This window comes from Lutra lutra, chromosome 8 (genome assembly GCF_902655055.1).
Source record: "Lutra lutra chromosome 8, mLutLut1.2, whole genome shotgun sequence".
Classification (NCBI taxonomy): Eukaryota; Metazoa; Chordata; class Mammalia; order Carnivora; family Mustelidae; genus Lutra; species Lutra lutra.
Window position 1 is genome coordinate 44,429,551 of NC_062285.1, and position 19,525 is coordinate 44,449,075.

Sequence of the window (19,525 nt, forward strand, 5' to 3'; positions counted from 1 at the left end):
AATTATTAATTCAACAGCTCACTTTTATTGAACCCTTATCACTTGCCCAAAGCAGTGCTAAACCCTTTACAGGTATAAACTCATTCATTCCTCACAATGATCTTATAAAATATATGTAATCATCACACCCATTAACAAACTGGAAAATTGAGGTTCCAGAGGAACCCCATTTGAATTGGATTTATCCAAGATATTAACCTCTATACCCTAGTGCCTCTCTAAAGGAAGCTCAATCCCTGAAAATAATGAAGTTTAAAGTACCAATGGCCATTGGTAAGTGGCCACCACTCCTATATTAAAGGACAACCTTGTTCTCTAAATCAACAAAGAACAAGTAATGGTAACAGCTATTAAAGAGATCAGGCAGATCTCAATACACTTCCATGGAATGGTGCAGACCAACACCACACTAATGAAAGTGAACTACTCATTCCAGATCTATAGTGTGATAAAGAGCTTGTGCCAGAACCTAAATCATCATACCCTAAGCACAGCTTAGTTTGACCGACATTGATTTGTAGCAAGAGCTTTGGGATAAAGAAAGCAGTACCATGATGCACCTTGTCTCCCTGTGGATCGGTAACAGTCTGCTGCCCACCCGCTGGTCTAGGGACGGACTCTGAGCAGCCCTGCTATAGATGATACAGTGCTGAGCGATACTGACTATTCTGCAAATGACCACATTTGTTAAATGAGTACATAGAGAGATTAATGTATAAATATTATTAATGTAAATATAAAGTATTGTATTAATGTAAATACAAATAATGCCATTGGATGTATCCAATGCATTTGAGAATTTCCATTTTTTGCCTTACCAGTTCTTTACTTTAGCCAACAACTTCTTTATAATCATAGAAGTTATATAAGTAGGATTTTTAAAAATACCAATTATTTTATTTTCTTACTCTTAGTATTTTTAAAATTAACTAAAGCTCATACTTTATTCAGATGATCTGAGTTTTTACCTAATGTCTTTTTCCTGTTTCAGATCTCATACAAGGCACCATATTATGCTTAGTCCTCTTGTCTCCTTAGTCTCCATTCTGCTACTAAAGTCTTCCGTAACCCAAAGTTTATTATTATTATTTCCCGAGCCAGAGTTCATAAAGTGGTGATACACTAACATTATCTGAGCACATACTGTGTGCCAGTTTGTTTGTTCAACACTCTACATGTCTTAACAATGCTTTGAGGTTAAGTGTAGAGACCACTTTTAGGCAACAGGCTTGAGCACTGCAAACCTGGGCAAAGCCAAAGGTCCCACAGAGATCACCGAGCTGAACATACAAACAGGTATGTTACGTGGCCCTCCCTCACCTTGGAATAGTCATAGGCCCTAAGTGACCAATAAGATACTTATAACCAGGCAGAGCTCCTAAGATTACCAAAAAAGGGAAAATTCTATACGTTCCCATATGCTTTCACTGTACCCTAGAACAGCGGCCCCTCACCATCGCCTGGTAGCAGACAGTATCTCCTCTGCTGTCCTGCCAGCTGCTCCCTTGCAGTGCATTCGATAGACGTCTACCTCCTTTGTTCTGTCTTGGCTGAATTCGTTCACTGCCCCCTCACCAGCACCCCTCCAATCACCATTATTATCTCCATGTTACAGGCAAGGAAGCAGGGCAGCATGGGAGTAAGTAACTGGCCTACAGTTATATACCTGCAGTGCGGCGGGGCCAGGATTCAGACCCCAGCAGTCGGATTCCCAAGGCCATAAACTCTAAAGTCCTATGCTCTACAAAACATATAAACATACGGATCTATGCGAGCATGTGCATTTCAGATGTGGGATCTGAAAATGGGACATGACAGTATGAGAAAGGTCAGAAACCTCCACTGACCACAAAGGCAATCAAAGTTACTTTGGTCATATTTCACAGTGCAGAGAGCTTTCTGTACATTAGTTCACAATTTAATTCCAAGACCCCTGGGCAACTGCAGTGCCTGACAGAAAAGAGACTATGGGGGACACATGCCTGGCTCAGTGGGTTGAGCGTCCAACTCTTTTTCGGCACAGGTCATGATCTCAGGGTCCTGAGACTGAGCCCCATGTCAGGCTCCTTGCTCCGTGGGGAGTCTGCTTGAGATTCTTTCTCTCCCTCTGCCCCTCTCTGCCCCCCCAACCCCTGCTCTCTCTCTCAAAGAAATACTTTAAAAAAATAAGAGAGAGACTACAATGTGAACTGCAGGAAGGAGCTGTCCCAGCTTCAAATGAGAGATCTCTATTTGTATGTTAGGTATTTGGAGAATGCAGGAAAATGGGTATAGTTAAAATCCTAAACTCTAGAAAAACAGTCTGGCGATCTCTCAAACATAAACTTTCAGTGACACATGTGAGAATCCCCATAAACACTGTGAACACAATGCAATAGAAGTTCAACTTAAAAACAGAATGGCCATTTGGAAAGGCACTCATCAGCTCTTTCTCTTTTTGTAGCAGGGTACCCAGAAAAACCTCTTTTCTGAGGGTCACAAAATCTAACAAGTTCCCTTTTCTAAGGGTTCAAAACTTGCCAGCTTTCTGTGCCATGGTATCAGTAAAGCATGCCTCAGTCATCTGCAATGATGAAGAGAAAAAGAAGTGACTAGGCACAAAGAAGAAATAAGGGCACATCACTCAAGCTCAAAGTCCTCCAGAGAACATTCCTCCACTTTCTGGAGCGTAGCTCAACCTCACCTTCTGAAACAGGTGACTCTTTCTGACCTTCCTCCCCTCACCTTCCTCGCACCATCCTCTCCTCACCTTCCTCTCCTCCAAGGACCGGCAGCAGGCAGCACTCAGTCCTACAACGGTCACACCTCTGGCTTTGAATTCCAGACTGTCTCCGATGCTTGGAGATTATAATTTGACTAGACTGTGCTCGATCTGTAGACGGTCAGTACGAGGCACAAGGAAAATACACTGATTCCCACAGGAGAACTTATGCGAACTACACTGACCAGTCATCAAAAAAGGCCACCAGGCCAAGACCTCAGTCAAAGGAGACCAGCAGACTGACGTCTTCCTACTTGCTCTCCTTGGCAAATGTTCGGAGGCGTGATTCCACTTTTCAAACATGATAATTTCACAGCCAGACTAAAATCTGGACTTCCTCAGAAGTGAAAATTGTCTGACTTAAGTAAGATAAGCAGACACCTATTGTTCTATCTTAAGTGCTGGAGGTCTGAGGGAGGGAGCTGTTTTTGTAAGCCATGCCTTCAAAATAACAAAGGCAAAGGGCAGAAGTCCAGAGGTCTTCCACAGACCAACTGAGAAAGGAGTTAATAAGGGAACACCCAGCACTTCGAGAGTTATTGCTGGAATCTTTCTAAACGCTCCTGTGATGCCGGCTCGTCTATTTGCTATGATGCCAAGAAGGCTGGAGGGTGCTACTTCTTCCAGGGGGTGCTGAATTATTAAAGGTCTCTGCAGCCAGCTTTGGAGAAGAACTCCAATGGATAAAATGGTAGAAGTCGTTCCGCAAGAAAAGAGAAACTGTCACCTGCAAACTGCAGGAATGAAAGAGCAGAATCTGGATGACTAGCAATAACAGTAAGACCCCAGAGATTTCCCAACACCAGCTCAGATTATTGATAAAATGTGGATATCGTCATGCTCTGCCCGTTACTGGAGTCCTCACTACACATTTCCATCCCTAGAAGCCATATATGCTGGAGTTTTCCGGGTGCAGATGCAAACCTGTATGTGAAGAATGTAAAACACTTAGTGTAATATTATTTGCTCTCTTGTATGTATATCCTCAGTGTATTGATCTGGGATTATAAACATTATTCTAGGTGGTAAGGACCAGATCCTATAACACTCTATAGGAAAAAACACAAGACTAGTTCTTTTCACAGTAACTTGAACTATATATTCTACAGCGTTGTTGTGCTAAAATAGAAATCGATAATGGAAAAATTTTAAATAATTGTCTGAAAGGGTCTCAAGAGATATTAAAAGTTCTCATCACAGGGCACCTGGCCAGCTCAGTTAAAAGAATGAAACTTTGAATCTCAGGGTTGTGAGTTTGAGCCCCATGTCAGGGACAGAGTTGACTTTAAAAAAGAAAGTTCTTGGGCGCCTGGGTGGCTCAGTGGGTTAAGCCGCTGCCTTCGGCTCAGGTCATGATCTCAGGGTCCTGGGATCGAGGCCCACATCGGGCTCTCTGGTCGGCAGGGAGCCTGCTTCCCCCTCTCTCTCTCTCTGCCTGCCTCTCCGTCTGCTTGTGATCTCTCTCTGTCGAATAAATAAATAAAATCTTTTAAAAAAATAAATAAATAAATAAAAAAGAAAGTTCTTATCACAAGAAAAAAAATTCTATGTGTGGTAATGGATGTTAATTAGACTCATAGTGGTGGTTATTTTGTAGTATTTACACCATTATGTTGTACACCTGAAACTAATATACTATATGTCAATTAAACCTCATTAATAAAAATTATAACATATTGATAGCTTCAGAAAAATGAATATTAGACTTCTATTTCCTAAAGTATATTAAAGTCAGATAGATACCCCAGCAAGACGCTTATGGTTGAAACTAAAATGCAGGATAGAATATTTTTTTTTTAATCTGTTTTCAGTTTTGAAATTTTTAAAGATTTTATTTATTTATTTGACAGACAGAGATCACAAGGAGGCAGAGAGGCAGGCAGAGAGAGGAGGAAGCAGGCTCCCTGCTGAGAGGAGAGCCCGATGCGGGGCTCGATCCTAGGACCCTGGGATCATGATCTGAGCCGAAGGCAGAGGCTTTAACCCACTGAGCCACCCAGGCGCCCCCAGGATAGAATGTTTTTAAAATATGATTTAATCAGATCACCAGCTTTCGTATAAGAAAGGAATTTTAAAAGCCCCCCAGACAAGATAATGTCAGTGTAAAATAGATCAATGATAGTAAGTGCTTTGGAGAGATATAAAGCAGGGGAAGGAGATAAAAAGGGCCAGGAGAGGATGAGGCTTATAATCTTCAGTAGTATACAAGATTTACACCAAAGAAAATCAATGCAATTAAGTTAGCAATCAGTAATGAAATAACTGAAATAACTGTATATCCAAAATTTTATTTTTTTTAAGATTTTATTTATTTATTTGACAGATAGAGATCACAAGTAGGCAAAGAGGCAGGCAGAGAAAGAGAGGAAGCAGGCTCCCTGCTGAGCAGACAGTCCAATGTGGGGCTAGATCCCACAACCCTGGGATCATGACCTGAGCCGAAGCCAGAGGCTTTAATCCACTGAACCACCCAGGCTGGAATATCTGGAAAAATGTAAATAATTTTTCATATCTGGAAAAATTTAAACACATTTTTAAAAAGATTATGAGTTACGGACAAAAGTTATAATGGAAATTAGAAAATGCACAGAACTGAAAGATAACAACACTACAAATAAGACTTTGTAGAATGCAGGTACATCAGTGCTTAGAGGAAATTTTATTTGCTTACATACTTCCATTAGAAAGGAAGAAAAATAAAAACTTGGAAAATAAGAACTTAAAAGAACTGGCAAAATAATGCTTATAGAACAAGTAAAAGAGAATAAACTAGTGAAATAGAGAATATACAATATAGTAAATCAAGGAAGCAAAAAACTTGTTTTTTTAAAAAGTAAAAAGGGGTGCCTGGGTGGCTCAGTGGGTTGGGCCTCTGCCTTCAGCTCAGGTCATGGTTTCAGGGTCCTGGGATCGAGGCCTGCGTCGGGCTTCTCTGCTCAGTGGGGAGTCTACTTCCCCCTCTCTCTCTGCCTGCCTTTCTGCCTACTTGTGATCTCTGTCTGTAAAAAAAACAAAAACAAAAACAAAGAACAAACAAAAAAAACCCAAAAAAATTAAAACTAATAAAATAATCATAGTTCTAGCAAAGTCAATCAAGGAAAAAAGGGGAAAAGGCAGACAGTTGTTATTAATAGAGAAGAGGCATAACTGCAGATGATACAAAGATTAAAAAGATATGAGAATATTATAAATGATGTTATGCTAGTAAATCAGAAAATGTTTAAATGTGGAAGCAATGACAAATGTTTTTTCTTGATGAAAGCGCTGGACCTAGATAACTTTACTGATGAGTCCTACTAAACATTTTAAGAGTCAGATAATTCCAATCTTACATGAAATCCTCCAGAGAATAGTAAAAGAGGAAAAAATCCCCAACTAATTTCAACACTATTATTCTCAGATCACAATGTAATTATATTTTCTAAAAAGATAAATTAATTATCTCTATTTTTTTTTTGTTTTAATTTAGAAGCAGAAGCATATTCCTATATGCCTCATGGGTCAAAGAAGAAACCATTTCGAGAAATTAAAAATGCTTAGAACTTAATTCTAATGAATTCTGCTATCAAATCTTGTGAGATGTAGCACAGGTGATACTTCAAGGAGAATTATCGTAAATATATATTAGGAGCAAAGAAAAGATGTATTTGTTAGGAATAATACTTATATTAGAAATAACATTTATATTAGAAAAGAAATGTATTGTCTTAAATACTAATAGTACCAAAAAAGGATAAAAATAAATGTACCATGCACCCAACATGAGAAAAAGTAAAGAACAAAATAAACCCAAAGAAAATCAGAAAGGTAGTAGTAAAGATAAAAGTGATAATCAATAAAATAAAAAGAAAAACTAGCAAAAACAAACTGTTTTGAGATTCAGCAAGAGGGACGCCTGGGTGGCTCAGTCGGTTAAGCAGCTGCCTTCAGCTCAGGTCATGATCCCAGCATCCTGGGATTGAGTCCTACATCAGGCTCCTTGCTCAGGAGGGAGCCTGCTTCTCTGCCTGCCACTCTGCCTGCCTGTGCTCTCTCTCTCTCTCTTTCTCTGACAAATAAATAAAAATAAAATCTTAAAAAAAAAAAAAAATTCAGCAAGAAAGAGATAAAGCAAAAAAAATTCAATAATATTTTTATTTCAATACAGATCAGCCACTTTAAAAAAAAATAAGAGAATACTTTCATTAACATATCAATATATTTGAAACATAAAATGGACAAATTTCTGGAAAAACATAACTTATCCAAACTGATGCCAGAAGAAATAGAAAGAATAAATAATCCTATAACTAACAAAAAAAATGACTAACTGCTGATGAGTTAAAAAGTTCTTCTGACCAGAAGAAATAGAATAAATAATTCTATAACTAGTAAAGAAAATGACTAACTGCTGATGAATTTAAAAGTTCTCCTGATTTCAGAAGAAATAGAAAGAATAAGTAATCCTGTAACTAATAAAGGAAATGACTAACTGCTGATGAGCTAAAAAGTTCTTCACACAAAGTAAGTATCTAGACCCAGCCAAATAGTTCTACCAAACTTTCAAAAAAAGTAATATTCCAAAATGTCAAACTTCCACAAAGTTGGAAAAGAAGCAATACTCTCTAACACGTTCTGTAAGGCTAATGTAAAAGATATGAACCCACACAAGGACATTACCAGAAAGGAAAACTATAGGCTTGTTTCATTCAAGAAATGAGAGGCAAAACCCCCTAATTATTGGCAAACTGTATCCAACTGTTTTTATCTTTTTTAAAATTTTCATTTTTATTTTTAAAGTGGGCTCCACATGGGACTTGAACTCACAACCCTGAGATTAATACCTGAGCTGAGAGCAAGAGTTGGATGCTTAACTGACTGAACCACCCATGTGCCCCCCAACAGTTTTTATATACATAAAATAAAAGTTTTTATATACAGCTGGGTTTTGTTTTGTTTTCTTCTTAAATTAGGCTCCAAGCCCAGGGTGAAGCCCAATATGGGGCTTGAATTCAACTCTGAGATCAAGGCCTGAGCTGAAATTCAGGATGCTCAACTGAATGAGCCACCCAGGCACCCCAATACAGGTTTACTTCTGGAATGCAGAGATGGTTAAATATTAGGAAACCTTTAAACATTACTCAACACATTAACACATTAAAGAAAATATTATTAATAGATACAAAAAGAGATAACATTTAATCACCTATTAAATCATTAAAACCTCAAGTAGACAAGAAATACAAGAGATTTTACTTAACTTGATGAAGAGTGTATGTAATAAACTGAAAATAATCATCACCCTCTAAGAGAGGAGGAGCTTAAAACCATTCCTTTATATCCAGAAAAAGGAAGAATGCCAAAGTCACCACTTTTATTTACTTTGTATTCAATATTCTGCCTAAGGCAAAAATATAAGAAAAATAAATTAAAGCCTTAACGTCTGGCGAGGGGGAAATAAAATAGTCTTGATTTGCAAGTAATTTTTTTACAAAAAAAAAAAAAGAATAATTAAATATAATAATAGATCAGCAAAGTGGCTGGATACAAGACTAATACGCTAAAGTTAATTGCATTTCTGTATAACAGAAAACAATTAGAACATAATTTTAGAAGAGATCTCATGAACATTAATAAGAATTACAATATATCATGAAATAAATATAACAAAACCATAGAAAATGTAAAATGTTACAGTAAGATATTTTATTTCAAAGATTTTATGTATTTATTTTAGAGAAAGCATGCAAGTGGGGGAGGGGCAGAGTAAAAGGAAGAGAGATTTTGAAGCAGACTCCATGGTGAGTATGGAGCCCAATGTCAGGCTCCATCTCACAACCCTGAGACCATGATCTGAGCAGAAATCAAGACACTTAACCAACTGAGCCACCCAGGTGCCCCTACTGTAAGATATTTTATTTACTTATTTTAAAGATTTTATTTGAGAGAGAGAGAGTGAGCACAAGAAGGGAGGAAGGGCAGAGACAGAGAGAGGGAGAATCAGGTCCTCCATTGAGCAGGGACACTGACATGGGGCTCGATCCCAGGATCGAGAAGTCGGACGCTTAACCAATTGAGCCACCCAGGCCCCCTTCAGTAAGATATTTTAAAAAGAACCAAGTAAATGGAGAAATATTCATATTCATGGGTAGGAAGAATTAATATTATAGAGACATTAACTCTCTTCTAGTTGATTTATAATGTCACATAGTTTCAATCAAAATGCCAAAGAGTTTCCCAGGGAAGGAAAAACTGATTCTAAAATGTATTTGGAGGGACACCTGGGTGGCTCAGTCTAGTATGTTCAGCATCTGACTCCTGCCTTCAGCTCAGGTCATGATCTCCAGGTCCTGGGATTGAGCCCTGCGTCAGGTGCCATGCTCAGCAGGGAGTCTGCTAGAGGATCCTCTCCCTCTCCCTCTGCCCCTTCTTGTGTACGTGTACTCACTCTCTCTCACTCTCTAAAATAAATAAATAAATAAATCTTTAAATTGTTTTTGGAAAAGAAAAGACCAAGATCACTAAGATAATTCTGGAAAAATAAGGAAGGAGGATTTGGTTTACTAGATATAAAGACTCATTATAAAGCTATAGTAATTAAAAGAATGTAATACTGGTCAAGAACCTACAAATTAACCAATGAAATACAATAGTATCCAGAGATAAACTCATGCACATATGAAACTGCGATCAAGACAGAAAGAGCTGGTCAATCGCTTTTTAAAAAAAGGGACTGAGAGGCACCTGGCTGGCTCAGTCAGGAGAGCACACAACACTTGATCTCAGAGCCATGAGTTCAAGCCCCACATTGGGCCTAGAGCTTACTTTAAAAAAATAAAATAAAATAAAATAAGGAACTATTTAGCGAATGGAGCTAAAAAAAAAAAAAAAAATTGGTCATCCATATAAAAAGAACTAAAGATACATCCATAGCTTGCAGTGTGAAAAATATACTTCAGATGAATTGGAACCCTATTTGTCAAGAGCAAATTTTTAAGACATTTACAAAAGGATATAGACAGATATTTTTCTGACCTCAGAGTAGGGAAAGAAATGCCAAATATAAGTTAATAATTGGATACATCTGAAAAAATTAAACAACCTCTGTTTATCAAGAGATAGCTTTTATAATTGTGAAAGTACAAGCTACAAATAGGGAAAAGATATTTGCAAAAGATGTAACTGACAAGAGTAACAGTGAGAGCACACTAAAAAGAAAACTCACAAATCAGTAAGATAAAGTAGCAGATGAATGGGCGAAATGATGAGAACGTATTTTAGTGACAAAAACACATGGCCAGTAAACCTGTGAAAAGATGCTCTATCTTATTAGCAATCAAAGATATACAAATTAAAACAAAATACAATTTCACCCCAATATAAGGACTCTCCAAAGAAACCTGTCTTCATGCTAACTGCCAGTTGTCCACCAAAATCCTCCTCTCCTTCTGCTATGGTCATACAGTTGAAGCAGGAAACCAGACTGTCTAGGTAGAGTATGTTTGCCAGACTCCCTTGCAGCAGATGTGGCTGTGTGACTAAACTCCCACCACTTAAATGAATGAAAATTGTCTGGTATAGGTCTGACCTGGAGTTTAAAACACTGATGCAGGTGCTCCTCACAGCTCATTTTCCTTCCCACAAGCCAGCACATGAATATACTCAAGTCCCATTTTCAATCAGGCAGTTCCCTAGGCAATGGAAGAGCAACAGGATGGAGAAGACTCAAGTAACTTAACCAGGCAAAACAATTCTGGTGGCCTGGACTGCACACCTTCAGAATGTTGTATGAGGGACGCCTGGGTGGCTCAGTTGGTTAAGCCACTGCCTTCAGCTTAGGTCATGATCCCAGGGTCCTGGGATCAGGCCCTGCATCAGGCTCCTTGCTCGGCAGGGAGCCTGATTCTCTCGTTGCCCCTGCCTGCCTCTCTGCCTGCTTGTGTGTACTCTCTCTCTCTCTCTCTCTGGCAAATAAATAAAATCTTTAAACAAAACAAAAAAAAACCAGAATTTTGTATGAGAGAAAAAGCAAAGAAAGGGGGAGAAATAAAGGGGAAAATGGGGAAAGACAAGGAAAGAAAAAACGAGGAATCTCTATTTTTACATTCTTGTGAGATTCCTACATCAAACCAGGAAACTGACCAAGGTATCCTGTGGTCCAAAAACACAGGAAGCATATATACCAAGTATATATACACATATACCAAGAAGGAAAACTAACCAGAAATTCCTCCCACCATGCATGACAGCCTGCAGTGTACATGTAAAGCTTGCTCAGCTATGTGATGCAGTCATAGCAGTGACTGGCACAGCACAGTCACTCATTAACTGTTAGGTGCTGTTGTGATTGTTTTTAATTATTATTTCAACATCCTTATTATAAAATATTTTTCCATGCCAAAACATTCTTCAAAAACTACTGGTAACGACTGTGTTACATTCCACATATACAAGTTAGCTGACCACCCCCAATGGCATTCCGTTAACCATTCCCCACTGTGGGACATTTAGACTGGTTTTAACTTTATGACCTTCTAAAGAAGTTACACACTAGGGCACCTGGGTGGCTCAGTGGGTTAAGCCACTGCCTTCAGCTCAGGTCATGATCTCAGGGTCCTGGGATCGAGTCCCACATCGGGCTCTCAGCTCAGCAGGGAGCCTGCTTCCCTCTCCCTCTCTCTCTGCCTGCCTCTCTAACTACTTGTGATCTCTGTCAAATAAATAAATAAAACCTTAAAAAAAAAAAAGTTACACACTATTTCAATTCAATTTAATTTTGTGGTAATACTTTACTGGACACCCTATATAATTCTGAATGAGCACCACATTAACTTATACTATAAATGAATGGCAATCCAAATGATTGCTCTACTCATTCAATAAATGTTTAATAAAGCTTTGTACTAAAAGGTATGAAAGATACATAAACGATACATTTTGTTATCAAAGTACTTTCAGGACACCTAAGTGGCTCAGTCAGTTGGGCATCCAGCTCCTGGTTTCAGCTGGGGTCATGATCTCAAGGTCATGGGGTCAAGCCCTGTGTGGGGTCCACACTATGGGTTTGGAAACTGCTTGGAATTCTCTCTCTCTCTCTCTCTCCTCCTTTCTTCCCCTCCCCCTCTTGAGCACACGAGCGCTCCCTAAAATAAATAAATAAATAATCTTTTTTTTTTTTTTAAGTACTTTTTGTTTTATGTCAATTATACTTCAATAAAGCTGGGGGAAAAATCATGACGCAGAAGGAATTACACAGTTATAAATGAATTCTTCATAACCATATTGATTTAAAAATACATATATTTTTCTCAAGACCATGAAATTAAATCAGTGACTTGATTTGATGTCTTGAGAATCCTTTCTACCACAGGTAAATAAAATCCACAGACTGGATTACAGTTTTCATTTTCCATACAGCATCACTGAACAAAGGTAAAGAAAATTCAAAGCAAAAATTGTAAGTAAACACATGACATCCCAGGCCCAGGAAATAGAACACTTTTAGGCTCTGTTACCTGTACTTGGATAAAAAATAATGACAATATAAAATCCACTTATAAGGAGCTGGGAATATCCCTGGTTTGCCTATCACATTTCCCTTTGTATTTCTACCACGAAACTCGCTCCACTCCATTCCAAAAGTACATGGGACTTTATCAGGATGATTAAATATTCACGCACTTTGGGATCTAGTCAGGTAGCAGACTGGTGATTATGTATTCGAATTTCGAAAAGCTTATCTAAGTCAGAATGTAACAAGAAGCAGTTGAAATATGAAGAAAACTAAAATTACACAGATAACAAGGACTGATTTTTACTACTTACTATGTACCAAGCCTGTAATAAAGCTTTCCACAAATCACCTCACTGAAACCTTACAAAGGCAAGAAAGGAAGTACTATTATCATCCCCATTTTACAGATGAAGAAACGGACTCTCAAAGATGACACATGTGATCATTGGCGGGGCTGGGTGGTTAACACCAAAATCTCTGCTCTTAAACTATGTTCTATTTCCTCCCATCTTGAAATATCAGCAGGAATATATACATATATATGTATTATATATAGTATATATATGTAATCAAGACACTAGACAGTAAGTCAGGACCAACAGATAAAAATACTTCTAAATAACAAAAAATGTCTTCAAGTAACTACTCCTCATCCTACCTTCTACCTTCAAAAAAAATTAAACCAAAAAGAGTGATGACACTTACACCTTATCCCCTTTCTTTACCTTAATTCTTAATTGTCTAAATTAAAGGGAAAGGAGTCGCATGATTGAAGTAAGAAAAGGGTCTGCCCACACAACAAAGCAAGCTCTCTCAAACCAGAACCAGAGCTGAACATGAGTGGCTCCTAAGTTGGTCAATGTTTCACAATAAGGGAAGCAACACAGACTGTGGAAGCTGAGGTTGGTCATCCTGTACTGCCAGCCTTCACCGGAGTTCAGAAGGATGCATTCGGCCCCAAAATTTCTCCCAAACTGTTCCGTAATGTATTTTGAAGTTCATGAAACCAACCAGGGTTTCTGGGCCACATAAGAGGGCTACTGAAGTAGCTCCAATTAGCTTGACCGAAATTTCAAGCAAGTTATATTTGCACATATTCACCGTATTTTTTTTTCTTGATCCTAAGGCAAGCCTGTGAAGCCACTGCCTGCACATTGTGGTTTCTTGTAATGATCTTGCGGGGGGGGGGGGGGGACACTTAGTTACAGTTAATCAATTTAATTAACTCCTCCTGTTAACAGAGCAGAGGAGTTGCTGTTCTCTTCTAAGTCCAACTACAGTGCCCTCAGTGAATGTAAAGTCTAAACAGCAAGGGGCACTGGGGTGGCTCAGTCAGTTAAGCATCTGCCTTTGGCTCAGGTCATGATCTCAGGGTCCTCGGATAGAGCCCCATGTCAGGCTCCCTGCTCAGTGCAAAGTCTGCTTCTCCCCACCGCTCACATGCACGCTCTCTCTCTCTCTCAAATAAATAAAATCTTAAAAAAGAAAAGAAAAGAAATCTAAACAGTGAAGTGCTCTATCTCCTGCTCTACTTTGTGAGGAATCTAAAAGTAAACCATTGTTCCTGAAAACAAATCTGGTTCTAGCCCCAGGTAGGTTACACTTAATTGTGTAACTCTATCATTATGCTTCCTTGCATCATGTAAATGAATGGGTTGGACAGGAAATGTCTAAAGTCCCTCCCAGCTATAAAATTTCAATTCAAAATTTAAGTTGTTGCTGTTTTCTATTACAGGTTAGATGAAAGAACATCAGATGGAGATACAGGTTCTATATTAGTGATAGCAGTGCTCCTTCCTATTGAAACCTACTGTATGACATGGGGTCCTATCAAACTGAATTGGCATTTCCTCACCATCCGTCTGCTACCAAAATGTACTATTCGTAGTTCAGGCAGCAGAGTGGCTGAAGAACAACAGATTTTCTTGGCACTTCCTGTACATATGGCATGTAGAGGAGTATGAGATTATCCCTCAAAAAATACTGCAAATGATAGCTGTCAAATCCTAGCAACTAGCAACATGCATTATTAAAAACAAACACAACCTCTAGGTCCATGAGTTCCACTTCACAAAATGTGTCTCCTGATTCCTTCAGTTCCCATATGGGAAGCAGTATTTTTTATATGTGTGCCACAATACTATTGCTCAGAATTCGAAAATTGCGTAGAATACTAAAATCCAGATAATCTCCAAACCTTCTGTTAGCCAGTTGTTACCATCTATTCCCCTACTAAGCTTTTTGCCAGAGATGCTAACAAGCAACAGAGTCAACTGGTTTGTGTTTCATATACTTCTCCAGACAAGCTGGCTTCTTAAAAGCCCCCACAAATGAGAGATTGACTTCTCTGGATTCTAAATCTTTGGGAAGTTGACTAACACAATGCATGCAATAGTCTTTCTTCTCCTAGCTAACACACTGCTTTTAAATTACTGCTTGAGGTCCTTTTGTCTCTGGTTTAAAGACATCTATTCCTTGACAACTCATATAATTCATAATTCTATCCCCTCTTATAATTGTGCCCTATAGTTTTCTGAACATGGTTTTATTATTTTTCTCTATTCCCTATTGCATTACATTTTAATTTTCTGAGAACTCAAATAATAAACAAGGGTTTGTAAATTCATTATTTAAAAAAAGTGAAACCAAAGATGATTTCCCTCATAATAGGGTAGCCGAAAGAAAATGCAAAAAACCTGAAAATTTTACTAAGTTATTAATATGAATAGACATAACATCTTCAATCAGACTCAAAGATCATTAGAACTGAGAATCCAAACCCTTTGTCTTATAAGAAAACCAAAAGCCAGAAAGAAGCTATGTGACTTACTCAACATGATGTATCTAACTAGATGTACTTATAGTTTCACACATAAAAATTACACATTGTCACCTATGCTGGTTCTTTTCACAGTTGAGAATAGCTCCATGAAGTTTGTTCCCAAAACATGTGCAGGCAGCCACAGTGCCAAAATCCCACACCTGGAGTCATTCCTTTAGATAAAACCATTATCTCAGAAATTCTGAGATTCGTACAACTGGTATCAGGGAAATGAGAGAGAAAAAGAAAGAACAATACTCCAGAGTATTAAGTTCTAAGTCAGAAGGTTAAAAAAAAAAGTACACATAATAAAAAATGACTCTTGAAATCACCCATACGCCAAAGTCACCTAGAGACTCAAACACATGGGGCTTTATTCACTGGGAACGGATCTATGTCTTCTCTTCTGAGTCCAGCCCAGCCAGGTTTTCCTTTAGCAACTGAATAGACCACATTTCTTTTGTTTATCAACAGATGAAATAGTTGGCTGGAATTAAAAGAGGTGGTTGTTCGAAAACCACATACCTTTAAACAGTGGACTAGCACTCTGCTAGGGTAAAGGGCTCACCCTTGCAGAGGGACTCAGCAAATAAAACAGAAAACCAGAGTCCTGCATTTCACATCCTTACAAAGGAACCTACTCCCACTGTGTGGAATGGCTTGGCCTCATGCACTAGGTCACTGTCATTTTTCTCCCACTTGTTTCTTGATTTTGCTCAGAAGTACAGGTGAATTGGGGCCACTGAAGGTGTGCATGACCCTACTCCCTTGTATTACCCTATTCCTGTAATTGCATATGGATATAATGACCTGGGTTTGAAACAGAATAGGTGGAAATAGATAAAGTCTGGATACAGGTCCTGATGAGAAGAGCAGGTCAGGTTAGGAAAGAGTCAGAAAGCAGCCTGAAGACTGGGGTATGTGTGAATGAGGAAGGTTGAAGAGAACAGAGAAGATCACTTTCTATGGGACAGAATTTGTTCCAAAAATAATCCTCACCATGTTCATAATTTTTTCTTGGATTGGATTTGATAGACACATTTTAAACATTGCAATACATCCCATTTTATTGATTTTTTTTTAACATAGAGGGCCTTTTATCTCAAGCATATCAGTAGTCCTATAACAATAGAATTCACTCTCTGAAAGAAATTAATCATGAGACTATTTTTCATATAAGGACCTGATCATGGACAAATGACTTTGGAGCAGAAATAATGAAGCCAATACTTAAAAGGGCATTCTGCCAGTCATCACTCCAGGCAGCAAGAAAGCCAGACTGCCATCCCTCAAAGATCTACCACAAAGAGCCATGTGGAAAACCTGCACAAGGAATGGTGACTAGGAGTCCCACCTTAGAATGAAAGGTTTCAGGCTGTGTTGCACTCATTAAGAAAGATTCTGCTTCTTAAAAAGTTTGTCTGTCACTAAGGAAATAACTACTTCTCAGCTAATATAACTTTATCAATATAACCAGTTCCTGTAACTATAAATTATATTAATTACAAGCAGTTAAAAATCATTTCTTGAACAACGCTGAGCTCAAATCCATTATCAGGGTTAGCCTAAAGAAACATGAGTCCCCGGGCTTGCACACTACATCTGTGGCCATGATGAGTTGGTCCAAATTCACCCTCGGGTGATGGAGGGTCCCCCTCCAGATCCTCTCACAGGACTCCAGGCATTTTCACAACTTGACCACACAAAAGAACACTGAGCCTGCTCCTGCCTTTCCCAAGGCAAGTAAGGAATGCCTCCTCAGCAGCCCTTTTATAAAACTTCATCTGAAAAAACACAGGTGTCCACACAGCAATTGTTATGAACTTTGCATTGAATATTCCAAAGAACAGCAATCTCAACACTCCATCCATTGTCTCAATAGGGAAAACCACCCAGGAGAGACCACAGAAGAGGAAAAACAAAACCAAAAAAAATCCCACAAAAACACAACCACTTTGACAGCACCACAAAATACTTGTACTAGAGAGAAAACATATTTTTTAAACCACAAGGCACATTAGGTAAAAATGTTTAATCAACATTAATTAGGTTCCTTCATGAGTTGACAATGTAAATGGACTGAAACTACTACTTAAATATTCAAACCAGTTCACATACAAGTAGCTTTCGGCAAATGATAAAGCGATATTCCCATGTGAGGGTGAAAGATGGCACTGAATTCTGGACCATTATAAAGGAGGAGTCAGATTCCACTAGTCCCTGCTTGGTTTAACTGCCAAGCTTTTAGGGAGCTGTTTTATAAAAGGCGGACTCACCCTGATAAATAGTGAATAGTGTAAATGTCTAAAATCATCGGTACTCGATGAAGCTCTAGACCACTTGGTGTCCAGACTTCAGAAAGACAACTCCTTAAAATATTACGTGTGTGTGTGTGTGTGTGTGTGTGTGAGACAAAGATATCGGTTAAAAAGGATCATAAAGAGGAGGAAGAGGATAACTGGGCAGGAACCACTGCTGCTGCCTGCCTCCCCTGTAAGTTGCCCAGCTGCCCGGCTGAAGGTGGCTGAGTTAAAGCCAGTTCTCTCTCTGGTGGAGGTGCGCTCTGGCAGCCGGGGAAAGCCACCCTGTTTCCAGCTCCCTGTGGGCTTGACGAGACTGGGACTGGGACTGGGAGGGGGATTGGCTTGTACGAACCCTGGGGTGGCTCAACCGGAGGCTCTGGCTGTCCCTCAGCGCCTTCCTCCAACGCAGACACCAAGTTAGAAAGGCAACTCCTCGAGCACAATGACAAGAAGGCACACAAAAGGAGCAAGGCAGCCGCTCCCATCCTTACCTTTGACTTGACTTTCATACTCGGCTATGATCTCTTTGTCCTTTTTGAATCTGCTCGGAGTGGACATTATCCAGCTGTTCTGGGTTTGCTTTCAATGGGCAAGTTCTGTTAGGCTGTCACAAACCGGTCTCCTTGGAGAGGCAGAGAGTTGTACTCCCACACACCGGGAACCCAGAGGCAGCTCCGACAGGAGGTAAAGGAGGAGGAAGACGAGGAGGCGGAAAGAAGAAGCGAGCCGGAGACTAGATTAAGCCGGGCGCCGGCACCATACTCTCCGGTTCGACTGCCGTCGGTGATCCGGCGGGGAGCCGGGTTCGGGGCCGGAGAGGCCCGGCGCGCAGGCAAACTCCTTCGAGCGAGCGGCGGGGGGCGTCGCCCACCCCACCCGGAGCCAGCCACTTCCTCTACGGCCGCGGGGCGGACGCGGGGTTCGCGCCGGCGCTCCGCACCATTGTTAGAAACCCGCACCCGGCGCTCGGGACAGGGCAGGCCGTGGAGGGCGGGCGTCGCGACCCTCCTTTCTTGCTCCCGTCGCCGGCTCCGGCGCTCGGGGGGTCCCACCCGGGCCGGGATGCTGCGGCCGCGGCCGCCGCTCCCCCGTCGGCAAAGACGGCTGCCAGCGCCCGGGCAGGCGAAAGGAAACGTAATCCTAGAGCGAGTCCCCGCTGCTGGCCGGGAAGGCGGCCGCTGCGCCGTTCGAACGCGTCCTGGGCACAGCCCCGGCAGAGTTTAGGTCTCGACAGCCGGCGCCGCGAGGGGCCTCTGCCTCCTGGGCCACGGGGCGCCGGAGCTGCCTCTTTCTCCTCGTACCGCTTTCCGCTGCTGCCCCCAGGAGGCCGCCGCTGCCCTGCACACTCGCACGCGCACCGGGAGGAGCCGCGCCCCTGGCGGCCGCAAAGTTGTCGGCGCGCTCACGGCCCGCGGCTCCCCGCGCCCAGAGAGCGAGCGGCGGGCGGCGGCCCCACCTGCCGCGCGGGACTCGGCGAAGAGGAACGGAGCTCACGGGAGGGGTGGCGCCGCGGCCCTAGCCCTTCGCTCTCGCCTCCGCCCCCGCCCCGCTCGGTGAGGAGACGCCCGCTGGCCCGGGAAGATGGATGCCTCTCGCGGCCACCCGCGGCCCCGCCCCGCGCGCCGAGCCCGGGCGGCCGTGGACGACGCCACCCCAGCGCCTCCCCCGGCTGTGGCAGGGCTCGGCTGGGTTCGGCGGCCGGACCGTAGCCCCGGCAGCTGGAAACCCCCTTCCCGACCCGGGCCGTCCTGGGCCGAGGGAAGGGGCTCTGGAGGGGCCTTTTCCAGAATCCATCGGACGAATCCAGAGTTGGAGCTCTCCATAACAGGAAGGGCTGGGAGTCATCTTGGACCCCCGTAGGGAACCTGGAGGCTCACTGAATTGTGCACGAGTTGGCTGCTTAAAAAAAGGAAAAAAAAAAAAAAATCAAAGGACGGTGAAGCTCTTCAGTCGAGATGGAGGAAAAATACCCATCTTGAATACAATATAACCCCCATCCTAGAAGTAGCCCCGGGAGCTAGGGTGGTGGAAAAGGCGTGGTCACCAGCTTTGTGAGGGACGCAAGTACCGCCTGGGACCTTTCCTGTCTCCTTTCCAATCACTTCTAACAAGAGTGTGGGCCTGGTTTATCAAAGCGATTATTCAGA

General features: G+C 41.2%; 1 protein-coding gene across 3 annotated transcripts in view; it reads right to left on the reverse strand.

The window, feature by feature from the left end:
* The window catches only part of SRGAP1 (SLIT-ROBO Rho GTPase activating protein 1), a 279,336-nt gene extending 260,100 nt beyond the window's left edge, over positions 1-19,236 (reverse strand). For 2 of the 3 annotated variants that reach the window (XM_047740988.1, XM_047740987.1), the window contains exon 1: positions 17,870-19,231. In XM_047740988.1, the coding sequence (XP_047596944.1) occupies positions 17,870-17,936 (67 nt within the window). In that variant the 5' untranslated portion in view covers positions 17,937-19,231. Of the gene's footprint in view, positions 1-17,869 lie in introns of all 3 variants that reach the window. The other variant, XR_007129383.1, reaches the window with a different exon arrangement.
* Positions 19,237-19,525: the final 289 nt, after the last annotated feature.